We start from the raw sequence: 20,465 nt of genomic DNA, 5'->3' as shown, positions 1-20,465 counted from the left end.
TAAAATGCTATGTGTATAAATATACTTGTGGGGGTGTGTATGAGTGTGTGCCCCCCGAATACCCCTGTAGCAATATTTTGCTGTATAAAATAACAAGGCAATAGAAATCATTCCTTTTATACAGCAAAAATCCTGTAACTGATCAGAAGTTTCTTTTTGCTTCCCCTTGACTCTCCTATTTTCACCACCTTTCCTCATGCTTTTTGCTGCATTTATCAATTATCATTGTCCAAAAATAACCCTACAGTGAAGGAGGAATCCCTTTGCCAATGCACAGTAACTGCCAGGTGGAGGTGACTTCCTGCCCTGTCTTATCTGAATAGTTGTGTAATCTACACCAAAACCTCCTGGTGTAAATATGTGTGTACAGAGTAATGGTTGGGCATTTCAGAGGCAAATCTTCCAATCATCCCAGCTTGGCAAGCTTTGCTTCACCCCATGGGCCAGGCTTAGGGCACATGATCTGCACTTTGGGAAGATCCATTGCAGAGGTACACTCAAAGCACTGCAGCCACACAAGGGCACGCGGATCAGTCAAACAACACAGGGCACAGCATGGATGTCGTGGCTGCAGCACCAGTGGTTTTGCCTACAGATGCATGCCTCTTGGTACCCACTGCTTGCTAACATACACATAGCTTTAGTAGTCTAGATGGAAAATTCAAATCAGAAGGGAAATTTTCTATACGCTCACAAGTGCTAGTAAAGAACAGGGGCAGAAATGATTGAAGAACACACCATGTCACCCAGACAAAAGTGTTTTTTAATGTGAAATTGCAGACATCCTAGGGCCATGTATTAGGCGGCACTGGAGGGACCAATCTGTGGAGCTCAGAAAGGGGCACTCTGCCATTTGCAGATGGAAATGGTGAAACTCTTTAATATGCTCTGAAATAGCATATTGATAGGGAAACTGAAAAAAAATATAATTGCTATTATATAATTATATAATAAATCATTAAATAGAAGAAAATACATTGGGTGATGTGGAATGCGTGTGTGCACACGCATATTTATAAAAAGTTTGACTTTTTAAGTTTAGACTCCCAAGGAATATACACATATATATGTAAAATATATAACAGCTACATTTATTAACACACTTTTATGATTTTTTTCTAACTATCAATATTTTTTCCCCTTTGGAGTATACCCAGGCACTCCCAGGACCAATTCTGTTTGTGAAGGTATCAGACAGCTGTGGGATTGCGTCTAACGTAGCCTAACATACACAAACTCTTTTAAGCTGCCAACTGTCATCTCTTACATCAAGGAAATTGACTCATATACCAAGGCCTAAAAAATTAACATAGCTTGCATAAATACATCTTGATAATGTCCTTGAGCTTCCTGGTGAGAAGAAGACAAACCCAAAGAAGTAGGAACAGCATGTACATGATTTTTTTATTTTGATTTTTAAATGCCATGTCAGCAGTGACCATTTGTACTTAGCTGAAATTGCAGCACAGGCTCCTATAAATCAATGCAATAAATAAATAAACAGATGACTGTGTATGCAGTTGAACTAATGAAGCCAGCTTTCCTATCAGTTTGTATCTTGTAGTTCAAGTCCCTCTCATCCAATAAAATGCAAGCTCTGTTTTAGCTTTCCCTGTCCTGGCAAAATGCTTTTCTCCTGTGTGGATTCTCAGCTGTGAAACAAGGGGTGAGCAATATTCCTCGTAGCGGAGGCACTAATTCAGGGCTTTCTCCTTTAAAAGATCAACTAATTCAAAGAAACTTGACAGAAGTTAGTTTCTCTGTTGAGTTTGACTGAGGTTGGCCAAATGTTGAAAAATATTGGAGAGGATGCAGAATCATAAAATCATAGAATCATAGAATACTTAGGGTTGGAAAGGACCTTAAGATCATCAGGTTCCAACCTCCCTGCCATGGGCAGGGACACCTTGCTCTAAACCATATTACCCAAGGCCTCGTCCAACCTGGCCTTGAACACTGCCAGGGATGGAGCATTTACAACCTCCCTGGGCAACCTATTCCAGTGCCTCACCACCCTAACAGGAAAGAATTTCCTCCTTATATCCAAGTACAGTTACACTTGCACACAAAGACATAAAGACAGTGGGAGTTCCAGTAACATCTCCTCTGGGAACTATGCTAAGAGGTTTATATAAGAAAACAGAAAAGATCAGTACGGCATTACCCATCTCCCTTTAACTCCAATTTATTATTTTTTTCATTAAGGGCACTGGATGATTGTTCAGGGCAAGAGCAGTAGAAAATATTGGTAAGTCTGACAGTGAATGCTTCCTGTCCCTTTCAGGTAAAATATAATTTTGTTTAATTTTATAGCAAATGATTCAGGATAATTCAATACAACTTTACACAAAAGTAGGCTTTCTGTCAGGTGGTTGTAAGTCTGGTCAAAGGTATTTAAGCTTTCACAATATCTGGTGGTTTATTAACAAGATTTGATTTTACACTCACAACTGCTGAAGTAATAAGCGTAAAGTGTTCCTAACACATTAAATGTTTCTGTATTAATTCCAAGCAGTAGATTAAACTCTAGGGGTGGAAGGGGAGGAGGGGGAAGGGGGAATTTAGAAAGAGCAGCATATTAGAAAAGAAAACTTACAGCTAAAGAATTTTGTGTCAGTTGTGAAATAAGAATGCCTTCCATACAGAAACGAAAACACCAGTAAATTAAGCTACTTCTTGGCTGGAAAAAGTACGCATCAGTTACTTACAGTGTAAAGGTTCTCTCATCCATTAAACACAACTGCTAATAATCTAACTTTTCTAATATGACACAAAAATACTGTCCAAGTTCAAAATTTCCCAACAGACCAGTTAAATGACGTGGCCTGGTTTCACACAAACAGTGCTGTAAGAAGCCTGGTGCCTTCAGGTGTGCCAGTGTTGCAGCTCTGCTGTGCTGAGCTCACCCCCAAACATCTGACTGGGGCCAGGCATGGAGGGAGGCAGGGTGTTCACAGGGTCTTACCACCCTGGAGCTCCTGACCTTCACAAAACTCATCAGAACTTTGGTACCTTGACATTTTTCTTGTGTTAAAATTGAATAAAATTAAGCTACAGGTTCAGGAACTACTGGGTGGAGAAAGTGTCGTGGTATTGCCTGACAGAAGGACAGCACATGGTCAGACTGGGGATGTAAGCTTTGTCTTCTTGGGAAATAAGGCTAAAAATACACTAAGAATACTAATAATACACAGGGCTAACCATTTTTTAACAGGTAGTGGTCTGGACTTACATGTACATGTTGTTTAGGACTTCAGGTACGCAAAGTCTCTTTTGAACTAAGAAAACATCCACATGCAGAAAATCAGCACTTTTCTAAAAACAGTTCCCTGCAATTTTTTAGAACATATGTCAAACATAGGCCAACTTAATTGTGTCAAATCTAGGTAAATTCATGTTTAATTCCGCAGCTTGGAAAGCTGCTGTGTTCTAGCCAATTTCTACATGCATTGAACAACTTCTGTACTTCCGCACTGCGCTCCATAAACTGGCCACAGGTGAAAAGCAAGTAAGGTGTTTGGGATGAGACAGGTGACTTGATTTCCACAGCTGCTATGCATCCAGGCAGCTGTGATGCAGTTCTCTTGGGCCATTATTCTTGAAAGCAGGCCTACTTGTCTAAGGCCTGGAGCCTGAGACAGCCACTTTGGAATATCTTGGAAAAAACTCACTTACGTTTTTATATCCATCATCTTTTGTTTCAGCTTTGTGCTGTGTCTGCCCTCTGATTAATTTTTTTTTTTTAAATCCTTTCCTGTTGTAATTGGCTTATAGAAAGATTTTAGCAAACAGATAAAAAAAGAAAGGTGCTCTAACAAATTTTTATTCTTGTTCCTGAAAATCTGAAATACCATCAGTATGGATATCCACGTAGTCTTGTTCCATTTTAAACCACTGATGGATTAAGTAACTTAAAACAATTACTTATGTCCTGTGTTCAGCAGTAGCAGTCAGTTTTTCTCCTTCTTAGTAGCTGGTGCAGTGCTGTGGTTTTGACTTTTGGCCTGGGAACAGCGCTGATAACACCAATGTTTTTAACTGCTTCTTAATGTTTAGGCTGACCAAGGACTTTGTGAGTCTCACGCTCTGCCAGGAAGGAGGGGAAGCCGAGAGGAAGCCAAGACAGGACACCTGACCCAAACTAGCCAAAGGGGTATTCCATACCACAGCATGTCATGCCCAGGATGTAGAACTGGGGGCAGTTACCTGGAAGGGCTAGATCACTGCTCGGTCAGGCTGGGTATCAGTCGGCGGGTAGTGAGTGGTTGTATTCTCTTCCCTCGTTATTTCCCTTATCATTATTATTATTGGTGGTAGCAGTAGTGGTTTGTGTAATACCTTAGTTACTGGACTGTTCTTATCTCAAACTGTGGGAGTTACAGTCTGTAGATTCTCCTCCCCATCCATCCGGGAGCAGGGGGAGAAAGGGGAGGGGAGTGAGCTAATAGCTGTGTGGTACTGAGTTACTGGCTGAGCTTAAACCATGACAACTTATAATAAAATTTGTTCTCTAAAATAATTTTATTTTAGTAAAGTTCCCATAAATTTGAAGATATTTCCATTTTCAGTTTAAAAATCTCAAATTACAAACATATGAACATGTACTTTTATATTTGTAACTAGGAAAACTGTAGAATACTGAAACAGTATTAATTTTTCCATCTTAACAAATCCCTGTCTTTCTGTCAGGGTGTAGTTTGGGCTCATGTAAGGCTAGTTTCATCCTTAGGTTCTTAATGGAGAATTAGCTAGCAGATTTAGTTATTTTAAGTCTTTGTTTGAAGATAAATAAACATTAGATTGATTTACATTTGCTAATCTGCAGTAAGATTGAAAATTATCGAGTTCTTGGTACCTGTTTAAAGTTTTTTTTGGTTTTTTTTTAACAGCACTTTGTGCCCATTGTTAAGGTAATCAGTAGAGTTTTCTAAGAACTACATTGTATTCCTTTGCTTCCAAGTGATACCGCTGAGGAAAATTACAACCATTGAAGAACAGTTTCTTTCATTGCACAGATACAGTGGTTTCTGTGATGGTTTCCTTGAGCTCTCACGCATAAGAACATGAGACTTAATGCTTCAAATTCTGGCAAGATGTTGTGCATCCTGGTACCCTTTCAGAAGACTTCAGGAAGATGTGCAGTTCTGGTGTCCTCAACATAAAAAGGACATGGAACTGTTGGAACAAGTCCAGAGGAGGGCCACGAGGATGATCAGGGACTGGAGCACCTCCCATATGAAGACAGGCTGAGAAAGTTGGGGCTTTTCAGCCTAGAGACTAGAAGGCTATGTGGAGACCTCCTAGCAGCCTTCCAGTAACTGAAGGGGGCCTATAGGGATGCTGGGGAGGGACTCTTCATTAAGGACTGTAGTGATAGGACAAGGGGTAATGGGTTCAAACTTAAACAGGGGAGGTTTAGGTTGGATAGAAGGAGGAAATTCTTTCCTGTTACAGTGGTGAGGCACTGGAATAGGTTGCCCAGGGAGGTTGTGAGTGCACCATCGCTGGCAGTGTTCAAGGCCAGGCTGGACGAGGCCTTGGATGACATGGTTTAGTGCGAAGTGTCCCTGCCCATGGCAGGGGGTTTGGAACTTGATGTTCTTAATGTCCTTTCCAACTCTAACTATTCTATGATTCTATGAATGGACACAGGGGGCTGTCTGTGATGATCCTTCTTCCACTCAGTGCTAGAAACGGGAGGCACTAGAGGCAGCTCCAGAAAGGAATACCGTCCTAAAAGAGAAAGAAGGTCTTGTGAGCATCCCTGATACGAGTGATGTTCCTGATGAGATGCAGGAGCAATAACTCCCTGCACCCTGTTTAACCCAAGTTCTTCCATGGCTTTGGGCAATCTATAATGCACTTTGGTGACATCAGCTTTGGACCCTTAGATGGCTAAAGCTGCAATGAACCTTTTGAGACTGCTGCTCTTCCTGGCAACGGGCAGAGATTCTCCGTAATTTTGCAGCTTCAGTTCTCCTCTAGTGCTGTGGAAATACTGTTTCTCTAGAGCCTAGAAGTAGCAAATCTTGAATTAGTGAAACAAGTGCCGACAGACTGAAGAGAGACACACGAGCAGGAACACCTATACCTGAGCAGAGTATCCAAGCCATGTCCGAAGCACCGCCTGGCGGGATTGCCAGAGCTGCGACCCGCCCCGGCTCATAGCCCGCAGACCCGCCCATTCTGGGGCTAGGAGGGCCCGCCCGGCTCAGTGCCTCCTCAGCCCGCTCGCCCGGCTGCTGCTGCGGCCGCGGCCCGTCCCCCTCGATCCGGGTATCACCGCCCCGGGGCGGCCCCGCCGCCACCGCCCCCTGTGCCACGGCGGGAGAGCTGTGGGGCGAGCGGCGCCGCGCTTCGGCTGGACTTGCTCCCGCACCTGCCCGCTGGTACGTAACGGGGCGGCGCTGGGCCCGGAGCCGGCGCTGCCGCCGACCGCGACCCGCGTAGGGGCGGGCTGTGGGGCGGGCGGTCCCCTCGGGGAGGTGACCCTTCGGCGCTGTGGGGCTGGGGCGGCGGCGGGACACCCCTCGGAAGGGCGGTGAGGGCCCTGGCAGCCCTACGGCCTGGCAGCTGGGCTTCCGCCGCTGTGCAGCTGCGGGAAATCCGGTCCTAAGAGTTTCTGATGTTAAAACGACAAAACCCCGAGATGCGGGAAGGTTCAAAGTGAAGGCTGCGGTCCTCCGCACGTGCCGGTGCAGGAGAGTCTGCCCCTCGCTCCCCCGAACTCCCTAAACCCGTAACCGAGCCCGGTTTGCTGTGGCAGCACATTGCACCTTCTACTGCGGAATCTGCTGGAGTTGTAGTGTAACTTTGTGTCTGCAGTGCGCGCCAGTTGCGCCGGCCTTACACTCTGGGGATGGGTAGAGTAGGAAAAACATCTTTAACTCCGACTGTTGTTGTCTCACAATTTTAGGAGAGTGCAGAAATGTCTCGCTTCGAAAATAAAGGACTAATACTGGGCATAATGGCAGGGACTGCTGGCATAAGCCTGATGGTGATTTGGTACCGTAAGATCCGAAAACCCGCTGCAACTGTGCGTATACCTGCGCTCCTAAATGCAAGTAACAGGCTTAGTTCTGTGGGCTTGCAAAATGAAGCTCTGAATGAGCAAGGAGCAGTAATGGTTTTATATGGAAGGCAACTGCAGATACTAGAAAAATTGAATGACTTGCTAGTGAGTGTGGACGAACTGAAGAGAGAGGTAAAATTTCTGAAAGAAGCTATTCCAAAGCTTGAAGAGCTTGTTCGTAAGGAGCTTCAAGGGAAGGGAGATGTTCAGAGAGTAAGCCCATCACACAGAGCGACAAAGCGGAGAAAAGCTGAGACAGCTTCTGGTGCAGCAGAAACTACCAGCTCTGAGGAGGCGGAAAGTGAAGGAGGGTGAGTCAATAATATTTTGTACATACTACAGTACACATGCAGCGCAAATTGCATCATTATCTATGTGAAACTTTGCACTGTAAATAGGAGTCCTTTGAAAGTTTTACATATATCTTATGACATTTTTTGTTTTGGTTCTGTTTTTTTTTTTCCCTGAATAGAGAAATAGAAGGTCAGATTAGTAATTTTTAGATTAAAAAAATAAATGTGGGTGACCACATCTGAATCTGCACTGTGGTTGAGGCTGGCTTAATGCCAGGCCTCATACAGATTTTTAAGGGTGCAGTATTGCAGTCTTGCTACATAGGTCTGCAATGAGGGTGAAGTTCAGAATAATGGTGTAATTTTAAAAGTGATTCTAGTAATAAAATACTCCAGTCTCTGATGCTATGTGTTCACATTGTACAAACACTGGTGTGCTTTTTGCAGTAATTGTCTTCTGTGGGCCTTACAGATGAGTTATGACAGCGTTCTGCCTGAAATTATTACATGCTGTGAAAGCTATGTCCAAACGCAATGTGTATAAACGGCAGAATGTTTATGTGTTTGCTGTTGAATTACACTTTCTGGTTGCTTAAAAAGAATTCATGAGGTATTTAAGGTACTGATAGAGTGAAGTGGGAAATTCCTAGTTTTTATTGCATCTTGTGATCTGATGTGAGTTGGGGAACATGCTGAAGGATCAGATGTACTTGGGGTCCAGGAGGGGGACTATATTTCTTTCTTTTCATTTGTTACCTAATATACTGACCACTAGTAATGTAAAAATGATGATGACATTACTCTCCTGTAATTGCAACTTTGTTTTGGTATAATCAGAGTAGATACTTACATGCAATTTAATAAGGGTATGTTTATAGCAGCTTAGTTTTTAGAGCCATCTCCTCAGTGTATTAACATGCCTGTGTAGGCAGCATTATGTCTGTAAATTGCCTATCTTAAGCCACTTTTTTCTTTAAAGATACATTAATTAACTGTAATATTCTGAAGTTAATAACATGCAGCATATAATTAATGGAATTTTATTTTTTAAGAGCTTCTCTAAATTTATTTTCAGTTCCTGTGGGCAGAACTTCTTGTGCTACATCCCAGCCCACATGCTTCACAAGTTATATTTTGATAGTATGTTTTGAGATCTGTCAGTTCTATTACAAGCTAGTTCTGTATTTTAAGCATAGAGTATTGGCAGGAGAATTAAAAGGCATTCCTCCTTCATATGGTGTAGAAACACTTCCGTTCTATTTTCTCAGATTGTTTTATCCATTGGTTGGTTTGCAGAGGCCTTTATGTTATACATAAGAGATTTGGGGATGTAGATAAGGACCAGTTTATGAATAATCAGGCTCACTGACTCAATAGAGGGCCTATTCCACACCTAGCAGGTGAGCAGATCCTGTTTTCTCATCAGGAGAGATGCTTTTCTGTTTGGGAACAAGCCAAGGGAACTTGTCTGTTCATGTTTTTCTGTGTGACGAAGAAGCTGATCCAATACAAGTGATTATAGTGTGCAAGTGTGTCCTTAAGCGAGACCTCCACTGACAAGTATTTGTGTACAGTCAGAGGAAAGGAAGATAATTCAAGGTTATAGATAGTGTTAGTCATTTGAGTATGTGCTTCTTCCAATGCTGTTTTTTAATCCGTTTCCAAAAGAGGTGTTTTCCCTACTAACACCTGGTACTTGATATGCTTATTTTGCATATCTTCTTTAAATATAATTTCATTTCATTTAAGTAATTTTGTGGCTTTTTTGTTTTTGGAGGGGTTGGTTTTGTCTTAGTTTTTTCCTTGCAAATGGAAATAGGTTGCTTATCCCAGTGTGTGTACAGTTGCAATATGTACAGCTTTTTCTGAGGTCTTCTGTAACTTTAATGACAGTGATACAAGTTCTGTGAGAGGCAATAACAACACGTTTTTTTCCAGTTAATGTGCACCACCACTTCATGTGCTTTAGGCATTACGTCATGTGCATTGTTTTGTAATGTTCTGTGGTGAGTTCCACACACAATAACACACTCCGTTGTCTGTGCACAACACAAATAATTTTTTGCTTATGTTAAGCACTTTTGGTTTTAACTGACAAGTGGGTACATGCTGAGAATTGACAGATAAAGTGAGCTTTAGAGTTGTGTGGGCTTGTGCTGCATGATTACATTGGTTTTGAATTTGTAAATTCTTCCAGAAAAGCTTTTAATGCTACATGTTGTTCCCCCCATCCCCCCAAGTCTGGTTTGACAGACTTTTTGTCGAAGGCTACTTACCATTGCTGAGGGATACACACTCTTCTGGGTCATACAGTACAAATTTGGTCCAGATCAGTCCAATACGTATAATCATCTTTCTACTGCATTAGCAGGAGTGGATGAGACAGTGTTTGTGTAAACTTTTGTAAAGTTGTCAGGGAAACAACAGATGGTATTTGATCTATCTGAAAGCTGAAGTGTTGTGAACAGATGATACCTGGCTACGCCCAGTGTCTGCCAATTTACAGGCAATGTAGCACGGAGCAAATCTATATGATGTAGCTCAAGGGTTTTTTAGTTGAGTACTAGGTGTCTGGATTTACCTAACCCCTTAACCACAGAGTGGAAAGTCTCTAGCACAGTTTCCATGTGTTCTTTGAACTTTGACCGGTCCTTTGTGATACAACAGTGTTGATGGTTGGTCATTACTCCTCACATTCTCACCACTGTTTTTCTCTTTTAAAGAAAATCTGTTGTTAATAAAGGTGAAAACAAGTTGGCACTGACTATACATTTTTTAGGTTCTTCCATTTTCTCAAGTATTGGTCAATGTGTGTATCACATCCAAATACTTATTTTTCTATTTATCATCTGATAAAACCTCTTGCAGAAAAATACCAGGTAAGATTGCAGATGTCAGTGTTATATGAAGTATTTGTAAACCAAACAGTAGTGACTCTTCTTGTTTTCTGTGAATTTCTCTTTTGGATTACTGTCATCAGCCCTTAGACTCCTGGAGTTTTTAAACTTCATTAAAAAGAATCCCCACTTCTGTTTTGTGTTAGCCCTGGTTTTGTTTATTTATTTATTTTTAATATAGAATTGTTTTTCTTAAGATGCTTTTCTAGAATGAGAAGTATAAGCTGGCTAGCTGTTTTGTTGAAGTCAATTATCAAGCTCTTCTTATCGTAGTTTTATATTAAAATATCTATTATACTCTTATTGCACTCTTATTTTGCCCTGAACTAGTTGGAGGGACTTTCTGTCTTCTAATAAACCTGACTTCAGTTCAAGTTGGTAAAGTGCAGCTTACCCAAGTTGTTAGGACAAATCCTAGCTGTTTATTTTTTAAAAGTCTGTATTGCATTCTTAGCATGTTGTTTTCATGCTTAAAACACTTCAGCTATGATAAGGATCAAACAGCGAGCTAGTAAGAAAACAAATGTCATCAGAAACAAAACAGACATACATTATTTATGCCTAATTTGCCAAAATAGTTGAAATGATATCTAATATTTTATACTTAATTAACTGACCTTAATGTCACTTTACTTCCATGACCCCTGAGCAATGTAGGAGTTTGCCTGGGGTGTGTGATGCATAACTAGTGAGGTAGGAGCTCATCACAAGTCAGTCCTGAAGCTCTTGGCTGACATCTTGGTGCTTTTCCTGTGGGAAACGCTGGAAGGCAGCAATGTCATCTCTGGAGCCAAAGAGACAAGGAAGAGAGGACCCCCTGAAGGCACTATAAAGTGATTTTTCTGAGGAGAGAAAAGTCTAAAGGAATGGTGATGCATCCCAGGGGTAACTAGCATGCCATATCTTGAGCACTAGCAATTGTTTGTGCTCCCTTGGATGTTTTGGTATCTGCATATTCACTGCAAACCAGAGAAGGTTTTAATAATTTTCTTCCCTTTTTTATGAGAACAGTATTCTTTCTTGGTTGTGTAGAAAGTTCTGCCCCTTAGTGTACCTCATCCGTGTCAGCAGGCACAAGGGTTGTATGGTTTGTGTGAGACCCCAGGAATAACTGGCATTGCCTTAAAATGAAAAAAAATATTCACTGTTGTGTATTCACTGTTGTGTAATTCACACTGTTGTGTAATTCACCCACAGGTTGTTTTATAGCTATTGTTTTGCCTTCTTTAAGGCACACACTCAGTAAGTAAATTGAAAATTATTGCATTCCCATTAAGGCTTAAGATGATGTGCTCCACATTAAAATTCTTTGAGGTTTCATAAAGCAAATAGAGACGAGGCAGGACAGAATTTTCCAGGATGGCGGAGGTGAGAGGAAGTGGGAAAGAAACGACCCGTCCTCTCTGCTGTTTCTCATCACAGACCTGGCTTGAAGATCATGTTTCTGTAGGAGAGGTGAAATAAGGAAAGGTTTAAAGCAGTAAGTCCTGGTCTTAAAAGATTATTCTTCCATGGTATTTTATCATTAGCTTCTCTTAAATTCTGCCATCAGGTAGTGGCCTACTTCATACTTTCTCCGTTTGAGTGTCTCAGTGAATATTCTTGTATGGCTTATGTGATGTCACGAATTAAAGTGTTTGGCCATGACACTTTGCTGATGAAACTCTTTACTGGGCTTGTTTGGAGTGAAAGAACTTGGCTGTCAGCCCAGTATATATATTGGCCTTTATATTTTTGCTGGGAGGGTAACGTTTCCTAAAAACCAGTTTTGTCTGCTTTCTAACATTGGAACAGTAGTGATCATAGAAATTTTTAGCAGATGATTGTGCAACAAAGATAAAGATAACAATATCCACACTGACTTCCACGCAGTGATTCCTTACTTTCATATATACCTGTGCAGGCAGCGTTTGTTGATGCAGTGCCCAAAGTCCTGTAACTAAAGGAGTGTTACAGTTGCAGTGGGGAATTTGAAATTGCCTTTGCTGCTTAGTTATTGCTATTTTATATTTTGTAATGTCCTTATTTTAGGTCAGTAATTGCAGAGGTTGAGGGGGTGGAGCATCCAAACCACGTGAGGAAAGGTGCTTTCAAAACGTATTTCACATCATAGGATTATGTATTGGGGCTAAAAGACTGCTACCTCCCACCAAATCCCTTTTGGTGACCCTAACTTTTGGTCAAGTTAGTGCTCTGTGAAATGCAGCCTATCTATGATGTTGCTCTGCACCCACTTCAAAATAACTATGGAAGAACAAGGTGCTGTGTTTCTAAAGATGCTTCAGAAAACCAAAATAAATGTTTGGTGATTTACAAATAAAGAATCTGCAGGAGAGAATGTGTTATCAACTTCAGCATCATCAAGATTATATAAGATCTGTGTGAATCTCTGAAGTTTCCCATCTCTCCTCTGCTCCACGTTGTTTTTCAGTTTGAACACGTACATATAGTTTATGTATGTATTGTTTTATCCAAATGTATTTTTGTCTCCTTTCCCATACTACTGGGTTAATTTTGCAGCAAATCTGTCATGCCACCTTCAGTATTTCTGTGGCTTGATGAGCTCTTCATTTACAGGCTGTAAGTGTATCTGCTTGTGTTTTAGTTCTGGTCACTTTCAAATGCAGTGTATTAAACCCAGAATATTTAAAAGCCATATGAGTATTAACCTCCATTTATATTGCAAACATTCTGGTTATTTTTCTGGGAAAGAGAAAGAAAGAGATTTTATATATTTTGACTGTCATGGCTTGCTTCAGTTACTCAATTGCTTCATGTGACTAGTTCATGTTTTTTCTGCTCAATCTTAAAAATCTCTGAACTTGATAGCTAATAATTTTACATTATTATTTCCCATCAGAATAGTATTTTCAGAAGAGGAAATAGATAAGATTAGACTTTTCTGTTCATTTTTAGTGCACAAGCAAAAAGCTACTTTTAAAAAATAATGCCATTCAGCTGCTTCTGTATGAAATTAGAGGACCCTAATGTATGCTCAGCACTTTGGACAGTAAGGCCACCTGCTTATCTCTGTGTGGTATTTATGACTTTTGTAAATATTTCTTTGACCTTGACTGCCTTCTGCTGAGTAATTGTGCACTAAGCATTATGAATTAATATAAGCTCTTTCCCAGTTTCAGATACCTTCTGAATGTTCAAAAGAAATAAAGGAAGAGAGAACAGTGATTAGATGTTAAAAGTGTGTAACAAAACATTGTGTGATTCTTATAGCACTTACGGTTTCATTTGGAGTAAGCCCGTTCCTATTTCAAAAAATAGGGAAATTGAGGTCGAGTTCAAGAGGACTAATCAGGGTTACAGATCACGTCTTAATACATATTAATGATTTCAAGCATTCTGTGTTTGAAACACAAGGATACATGTGTTTCTATTATGTATCTGCATTTTTTAAAATTCATTATTAGGCAACAGGACAGTATTAAACATAACTTGCCTATTCAGTTTGGAATATGATTGTGCTGTCCCTTTGAAGGTAAAGGTTTAGTAATAATACTAATAAGCTTGATACCATTAATAAGAATAGAACACCTTTAAGGTTGGCCAACTGAAAGAAATTGTGCTCTGAAATTTCTGTATTTGAATTGAAAAATGCTTTACAGATATTTTTAGAAAAGCTGGTTATTTTCTGTGATTTTAGTTATCTTACAGCTCATACTGATACTGAAGGAGACTCTGAGGAAGAAAAGGGATGTAAGAAATCACCTGATGCCACTGCGAAATCAGAAGACGAAGAGTTGTTTAATTTTTTACAGCAGGTGGACAATTTGCACAAGGGTTCAGAGAATGAGAAAAAGGAGGGCTTCAGACTGCTGCTTGAAAAAGATGACAAGGTATTAACGGGTAAACTTAATATTACATTGCTGTTAACTTATGCTTTGTACTGCCTTTGAGAACTTCCTTAATACAAGCATTAAAATGAACACAGTAATGGAAGATGAAATTTCATGATTATTTTTAAAATGCAGTAAAAAAGTAATATTTCAAGGTGGTGTAAATATTCACGTTGGGTGGGCAGAGAATTTTTGTTGTTTTATATACCATCCAGGCTCAATAATTTTGAGGCTTTTTTTTATGTATGTGTTCTTGGATGTGACAAAGTAATGATATTTATTTCAGCTGGTTTTAAAAGGGTCTGTGTGAGAAAGTCCTGCGGAATTAAGTGCTAACCTGACCTAATGTTCTCAAGAAGTCAGACTACGAGCCTGTAGTCTGCTTATACCTTAAAATTTATTTCATGCATACTTTTCCCTTGACTGTACTGTGCTCATAGGTAACTCCAGATAAAATTTCAAAGTGGCTTGATATTCTGTGCTTAATTCAGTGTATCAGTTTCTTCTGATTTGGCAAGCATTAGTTCTGACTGCATTTTCATTTACACGTTGAAATACCCAGGAAGGTAGAAGAAATACTAATTATGACTGAGTGTGGTGTTTATGGCACCCCTAAAGAAAATACACATCACATCATTCAGGAATATGTTGTGCTTTACTGGATTACCTTTTTATTTTTTATATTAAAAGAACTTCGATTTGTGAAGTAAACCGCTTTAGACAGTCCAGGGTATTTCCAAAAGGTGTGTTTTGGGCGTGAATAATTGGTCGAGTGGTTCTTGCGTAAAATAAAAATAATATAGAAGGATACAAAATAACCAAATATTCTGATAACCTGCTTTAAACATTATTAAAGGAAACTTAATTCTAATCAATTTAGTTACCCAGGTGTCCTCTATTTTCAGTATGAAAACTGTGTGGACTTTCTTTGGAGACTTGCACGTGCTTATGGAGATCTGTTTGAGATGACTACTGATGCTAATGAGAAGAGGAAATATGTTGCTGATGGTGAGCAGAGGAAAACTATATATCTAGAATGTCATCTGAATGTAGTGAAAGATGTTTGAGCTTCAGTTACGTTTTCCAATCCAAGACATTTCCAGTCTAGTAAATGGGAGCATTTGTACCATAGTAATGATGTTTTGGGTAATCAACTGCCACAGTATACAACTTCAGTCCATTGGAGAGATCCAAAATCAGTGAAGGAAGAGTATTGTGGGTCTTAACCACATGCTGTTGGCTCTGGATGATGCCTTAAAATCCTATATTGTGTTGAAAATTGGATGGATACAGAATGTGGAAAAAAAAAAAAGACAGGTGCTGTCAGCGTAATTTCTTAATTGCATCTTTGGGAGAGCAAGAGGAATAAATAAATTCCACGGGAAACTCAGGGTTTGTTTCCTGTGGTAAAAGAGCACTCCTGCGTATCAGCAACCTTTTCTTGTGGTGATGATGGTGATAATACTTTGTGAATCTGGAAAAACTGTTGACCAGAAACAGAAGTCGTGTGTGGCGGTTGGTGTTGCTTCCAGGCATCTCTCCCTGTGTGTCCTGCTTGACAGCTTAACCTCAACAAGGTCATGATTTTCTTCTTTGCAGCCCTTTGCTGCTTCTAAAAGCATTGCTCTTTCTCTCACTATCTGGATGCATATTTGCTAGAGGAATAGTTTACGTTTCCCTTTTTGTTTTGGGCCTTCTCTTTATTGCGGTAAAACCTATTTCTTTTCTACGTGTGTCACTTTCCTCCAGCCAAGACACTGTTCTTAAAATAATCCCTTTTGCCTGTATCTGGGAATACTTCTCTGTCTCCTTTGTTTTGCCATTGCCTCTCCTTTTTTTTTTGTTGCACCATATTCAGGTTTTCCAAGTGTATTTCAAATTTTAGTTCTTATTTTGTGACTCTTTTCCTGTTTTCTACTTTTTATTCTATTAGCAGTGACAACATCACTGACAAAGCACTTTTGGCTGCTCTTTGTAAACCTCAAAGGCAGTGTCATGCCTTTGTGCTGTGATTACATATTCCGTTGCCAACCTCATCTTGTCCAAGGTCCTTGTCCCTATAATTCTGTCATCTGAATACTCATGAAGACTTGCACTGTCTTAGCTGTTTAATTGACACTGGCTTTGCTTTAGTAGCAATTTGGCTTATTTGCATGGAAATCATGAAGTGCAGTGGGGATTATGACACGAACTAAATTACAACAGTAAACTCTGTTGTTGGATCCTTTGCTTTTACCAGTGACTGCATGTAGCTTCAGCTGATGAAAGATAATGGCATGGCAAAAGACAGGGAGAGGTAGAGAATGGTGGAATGAAATTGGGTCTTAGGTATTGAGTAATCAGCCTAGTTTGGCTCTTTCTCATGAAGTGGTGGGTGGCAGCAGCCTTTTTCATCTCAGCTTTTGGAAGTGGTGTAGAGGGATTGAGACTGCGGGGGAGCTGGCAGTAGTTTTGTGAGTCTTCTCATTCCAGGGAGTTGGGGGCCTGTGTACGCTGTTCTTTGTTTTGATGAAGTTAACTTGCAATACAGAAATGTCAGTGTGGTGTAATTGGTTGCAGCTGAGACTGCAAACAGCAAAGCATCTCATCTGAACTTACTACTGGGAGCGTGGGTTTGATCAAATCACCGACTGTCATCTTTATTCAGTTAAAAGTGGAGCTAAATGGAAGCCTTTGTGCTAGAAAGGAACTGCAAGTAGTTCATTCCTGTACCCAAGATAGGAAACAGCTTTGCTTGCTCTTCTGACAGGTACTTCTTTAACCTGCTTTTAAGGGGTCTTCAGTCTTATGCACAGCATGGCCTCCTTTGGCAGTCTAGTTCAATCTTTCCTCATTCAGCTGCATCTAAATTGGATTTTAAGAGAAAAAACTAAAATCACACCCATATATATGTATATATACATATATATGCACACATATTTACATACGGCTATAAGTGATCATCCAGTTAAATGTTTACAAGAATGGGAAGCAATTTCTTTGCAGCTAGAGTACATGAGGTTGCTTCATTATTGGGAGTTGCATAAACCACAGAAAAGTGCAATCAATCCTTTAATCTATTGTATTCCATTTACAGGAAAGATTAAAGCTGAAAAGGCTGTTCAGCTGGATGACAGGAGTGCTGAGAGTCACCAGTGGTAAGTTTGAGAAAGTGTGCCTTTTGCCAACTTGTATGTATGTATCAGATCCAACAAAAAATCCCAGCTGTCTTTGGCTCTAAACAGTGCTTGCAGCAAGTTACATTTATCATACTGCAGTTTGACATAAATTTCATAAATGATTCACTAATAGTTTTCTTAGTTTTATGGAACTCAATTATCAGTTTGCAGCTAAAAATTTCATTGAAGTATTTTGTGAAGCATTTACTATGGCATATGAAAACTCAATCACCATACTTCAGTATGTACCATGGAAAGTAGAAGGGAGTATTTGCTTAAACCTGTATATTATTGCTCAGAGAAGCCACAGTTTTTCATTTACCTTCTCTTTCAACACTTTGCAAAATAATGACATTTGACCTCATATTTTGTCCCTTTTTTATAATAAGCTAAATTCTTATTTAGATTTTAGATTTAAAATAGGCAATGAGAGGGGTATGGAAGTTTGAATTCTCAATTTTTGTTTTACCAAATCCTTTTTCTTCAAGCTTGGCAGTTGGATTAATTTTGTAGACCTCGCCAGGAATAACAGACTCTTTGCAAATGTAAATATTTTTTAATTGTATCAACATTATCAGGTAAAAGATAATTCTGCTGAGTTCTAGTAGATCATTTATTTTACTTTATTAATCAATTTTATTGAGCTCCTGATTTCTAATATTGCTAGTTTTCCCATTTTGATTTCCATATTCTTCATCAGTTTTGTCATTACACATGTAGGGTAGGATTTCACTTAACTTTTACATATCTAAACCAAATCCTTTTATCCAAACCTTGCTTCACAATCTAAAAAGAAGTAGCCTTTTGTGGAGTGCAGTCCACCTGAGTCCCTTTTGGCCATCTGCATTAGGATGAGATGAGTATCTCCTGAGGTTCAGCTGACAGCATCTCCATTGCCAATAAAGGGAGCACATGTCAGCTATCTCAGATTCAGATCGTTTATTAGACACAGATGTTTTCATTTCATTAGGTGACTCTCTGACTTGGTCTCTTTCCTAAACTTCAAGAATGGCTATGTTATTGTTCCTCACTGTGTTTCTGTGAGCGTTGCCATATTTCCGATTCTTTTTTATCCTTCTGTTTATAACAACTAGTGATCTAAACACCTGCTTTGTAACAGTGACATGCTAGAAGTGGAGTGCTGTGGGAATCTTGGCTAAGCTTCACTGCCACAGACATATTTCCATTTGCTCTTTCCCATGTCTTGGCAGTAATGATGATGCCTGCCTGGGGGTGAAGCTTAGGCCCCATGTGACTATAATCTGGCAGTTTAAGATAGGAGAATTTTCTTTTGGCCTTCCCCAGCTGTTAATTCCTGTCTGCTGGAGGTTGCCCTCTGCCAGCAGAACCAAAGAAGAGGAGCACCTGAGTGTCACTACTGAGTGTAAGGTGATTTGAACCCCATAGCTTGAGCACTTACTGAAAGCAGTTTACAGCCATGTCTGCTGTTTGACTGACCACAGCCAAGCTCACTTCTTCATGGTAATGCTGGTGTACCCCTTTCAGCTAAAGCTATGTATAAACAACCGCAAAAGCATATGCAAGCACAGGTCCTGTCCCTCCTTTCCAGCCCATGAGACTGACAAAATCTCCTAGCGTAAATATTTCACTGGCAGAAACTACAGTGATAAAACATTACATGTTGTTTAGGGAGATGTAGGTGGTCTGCTGGACTTCAGATGCAAGATCCTGTACTGGCAGGCACATCTAGCAAAGGAAGAATTATGAGTGTAAGGAGATGTGTTCCAGAGGTTAGCTCAGGAAAGCCTGTTTGAGAGGTTAAAGAGGAAAATCTTATGTTTTGTAAGCTACTGCTTTTTATAACAGGCAATGGATTTCTGCGTGGTTTACAGTCATTTTTCTGGGATGAAAACTCTGCCTGGGTCTGCAAGTGAACGTGATGGTTTTATCACCACTAACTGGTGGCTTTTTAACTGTAGATGGACTCCACAGATTTGAATAGCTTGGTATAATTTTTTTTTTCTGAATATTTTATCTGCGTGTCTGTTTTTTTCTGAAGTCTTTCTTACTTGATGCATGATTTCTCAAGTGTAATGCCCCATACTGTTTATGCTGCTCTGAGGCTTTGAATACTGGGCACAATGGACTTCCACGATCCAGACATTTGTATGTTTTTTGTCTAGCCCACCAACTGTTGCTCAGTTTATGGTCCCAGTGGATCCTTTTCTGCTGTGCTGCTGGTTAACCAGACTGACTTGCTTTATAACTGCATTTCTGTTTTCTTCCTTGGTGTAGAGTACTTCATACACATTTCATTGGTTTCATGTTGAGTGCAGACTATTTCTAACATTTACTGAGGTCATCTAGGTTTGTAAATGCTTGCATCATCTCCAAGATGGCAGTTTTATTTTAGAAGTGTTTTGTTGTTAGGTAGGATTTTGAAATCATTTACTTCATTAAAGTAATTACTAGAAGCTAACAGACCCAGCACAAGACTTTGTGGAACACATATAATGATGCTCAGATTCACAGGAGCCTGGTTCTGCAACCATGTCTACAGGTGATTTAATCTAAACAGTGTTTCCATGGTTACATTTTGAAGCACATTGGGTAGAGCAGAGTTAGAGACCACATAAATGTCAAGCTATACCCCATTTGTTGCATTCCTCTAATATTCCAGGCTTGTTCATGTTGTCAGAGAAGAAAAATATTTTTGTTTGGTGCTGTTTGTTTCCACAGACTTATGTTAACTCTTTTGTATGCTTCTGCACTTAACAGAATAATTTACCCTGGAATGGTTAGGCTGGCTTGTCTGTAACCCCTGTCCTTTCCTTTCCTTTTTTTGTAGATAGCAGTCATGTTTGCCTTTTTCGTTTCTGCTGAGGCTTTCTGCATTATCCATTTTCTACATCTTGGTAGTCAGCTGTATGTCAGATCTGGATTGTTTGAGCCTGGCTAATGCAAATTTATCCTCCTGAACTCTATTTTATATGTTGATCCCCATGAACAGCAAAGAAGATTTCAGTGAATGTTCCCTGTAGAACCTGTACTAAGTTGTGCACAAACAGCCAAACCTCATAAGTAGGTATTGCACAACATTTCTGTTTGTGAACAGCAAACAGTGCAATACAATTAAGGCATGAAGAAATAATACGTGAAAATAATATGAAATACATAGTGTGCAAGGACAGTGAGAGAGAAAACAAAACTTAAAAGAAAAACATTATAAATAT

The 20,465-nt window shown here is 39.9% G+C and overlaps 1 protein-coding gene across 2 annotated transcripts in view; it reads left to right on the top strand.

The window, feature by feature from the left end:
* The first annotated feature begins 6,281 nt into the window (after positions 1-6,281).
* Positions 6,282-20,465, top strand: part of RMDN2 (regulator of microtubule dynamics 2) — a 47,951-nt gene continuing 33,767 nt past the window's right edge. Inside the window, exons 1-5 of one of the 2 annotated variants that reach the window (XM_061365869.1) lie at positions 6,282-6,389; positions 6,917-7,383; positions 13,921-14,113; positions 15,019-15,121; positions 17,190-17,250. In XM_061365869.1, coding sequence (XP_061221853.1) covers positions 6,929-7,383; positions 13,921-14,113; positions 15,019-15,121; positions 17,190-17,250 — 812 coding nt within the window. In that variant the 5' untranslated portion in view covers positions 6,282-6,389; positions 6,917-6,928. Of the gene's footprint in view, positions 6,390-6,420; positions 7,384-13,920; positions 14,114-15,018; positions 15,122-17,189; positions 17,251-20,465 lie in introns of those variants that run through there. The other variant, XM_061365868.1, reaches the window with a different exon arrangement.

The sequence above is a fragment of the Neopsephotus bourkii genome, unplaced genomic scaffold (genome assembly GCF_033783945.1).
Source record: "Neopsephotus bourkii isolate Nb327-2 ecotype Australia unplaced genomic scaffold, CSIRO-AGI_Nbou_v1 NB_1292, whole genome shotgun sequence".
NCBI lineage: Eukaryota > Metazoa > Chordata > Aves > Psittaciformes > Psittacidae > Neopsephotus > Neopsephotus bourkii.
This window is presented reverse-complemented; position numbering and strand designations above follow the sequence as displayed.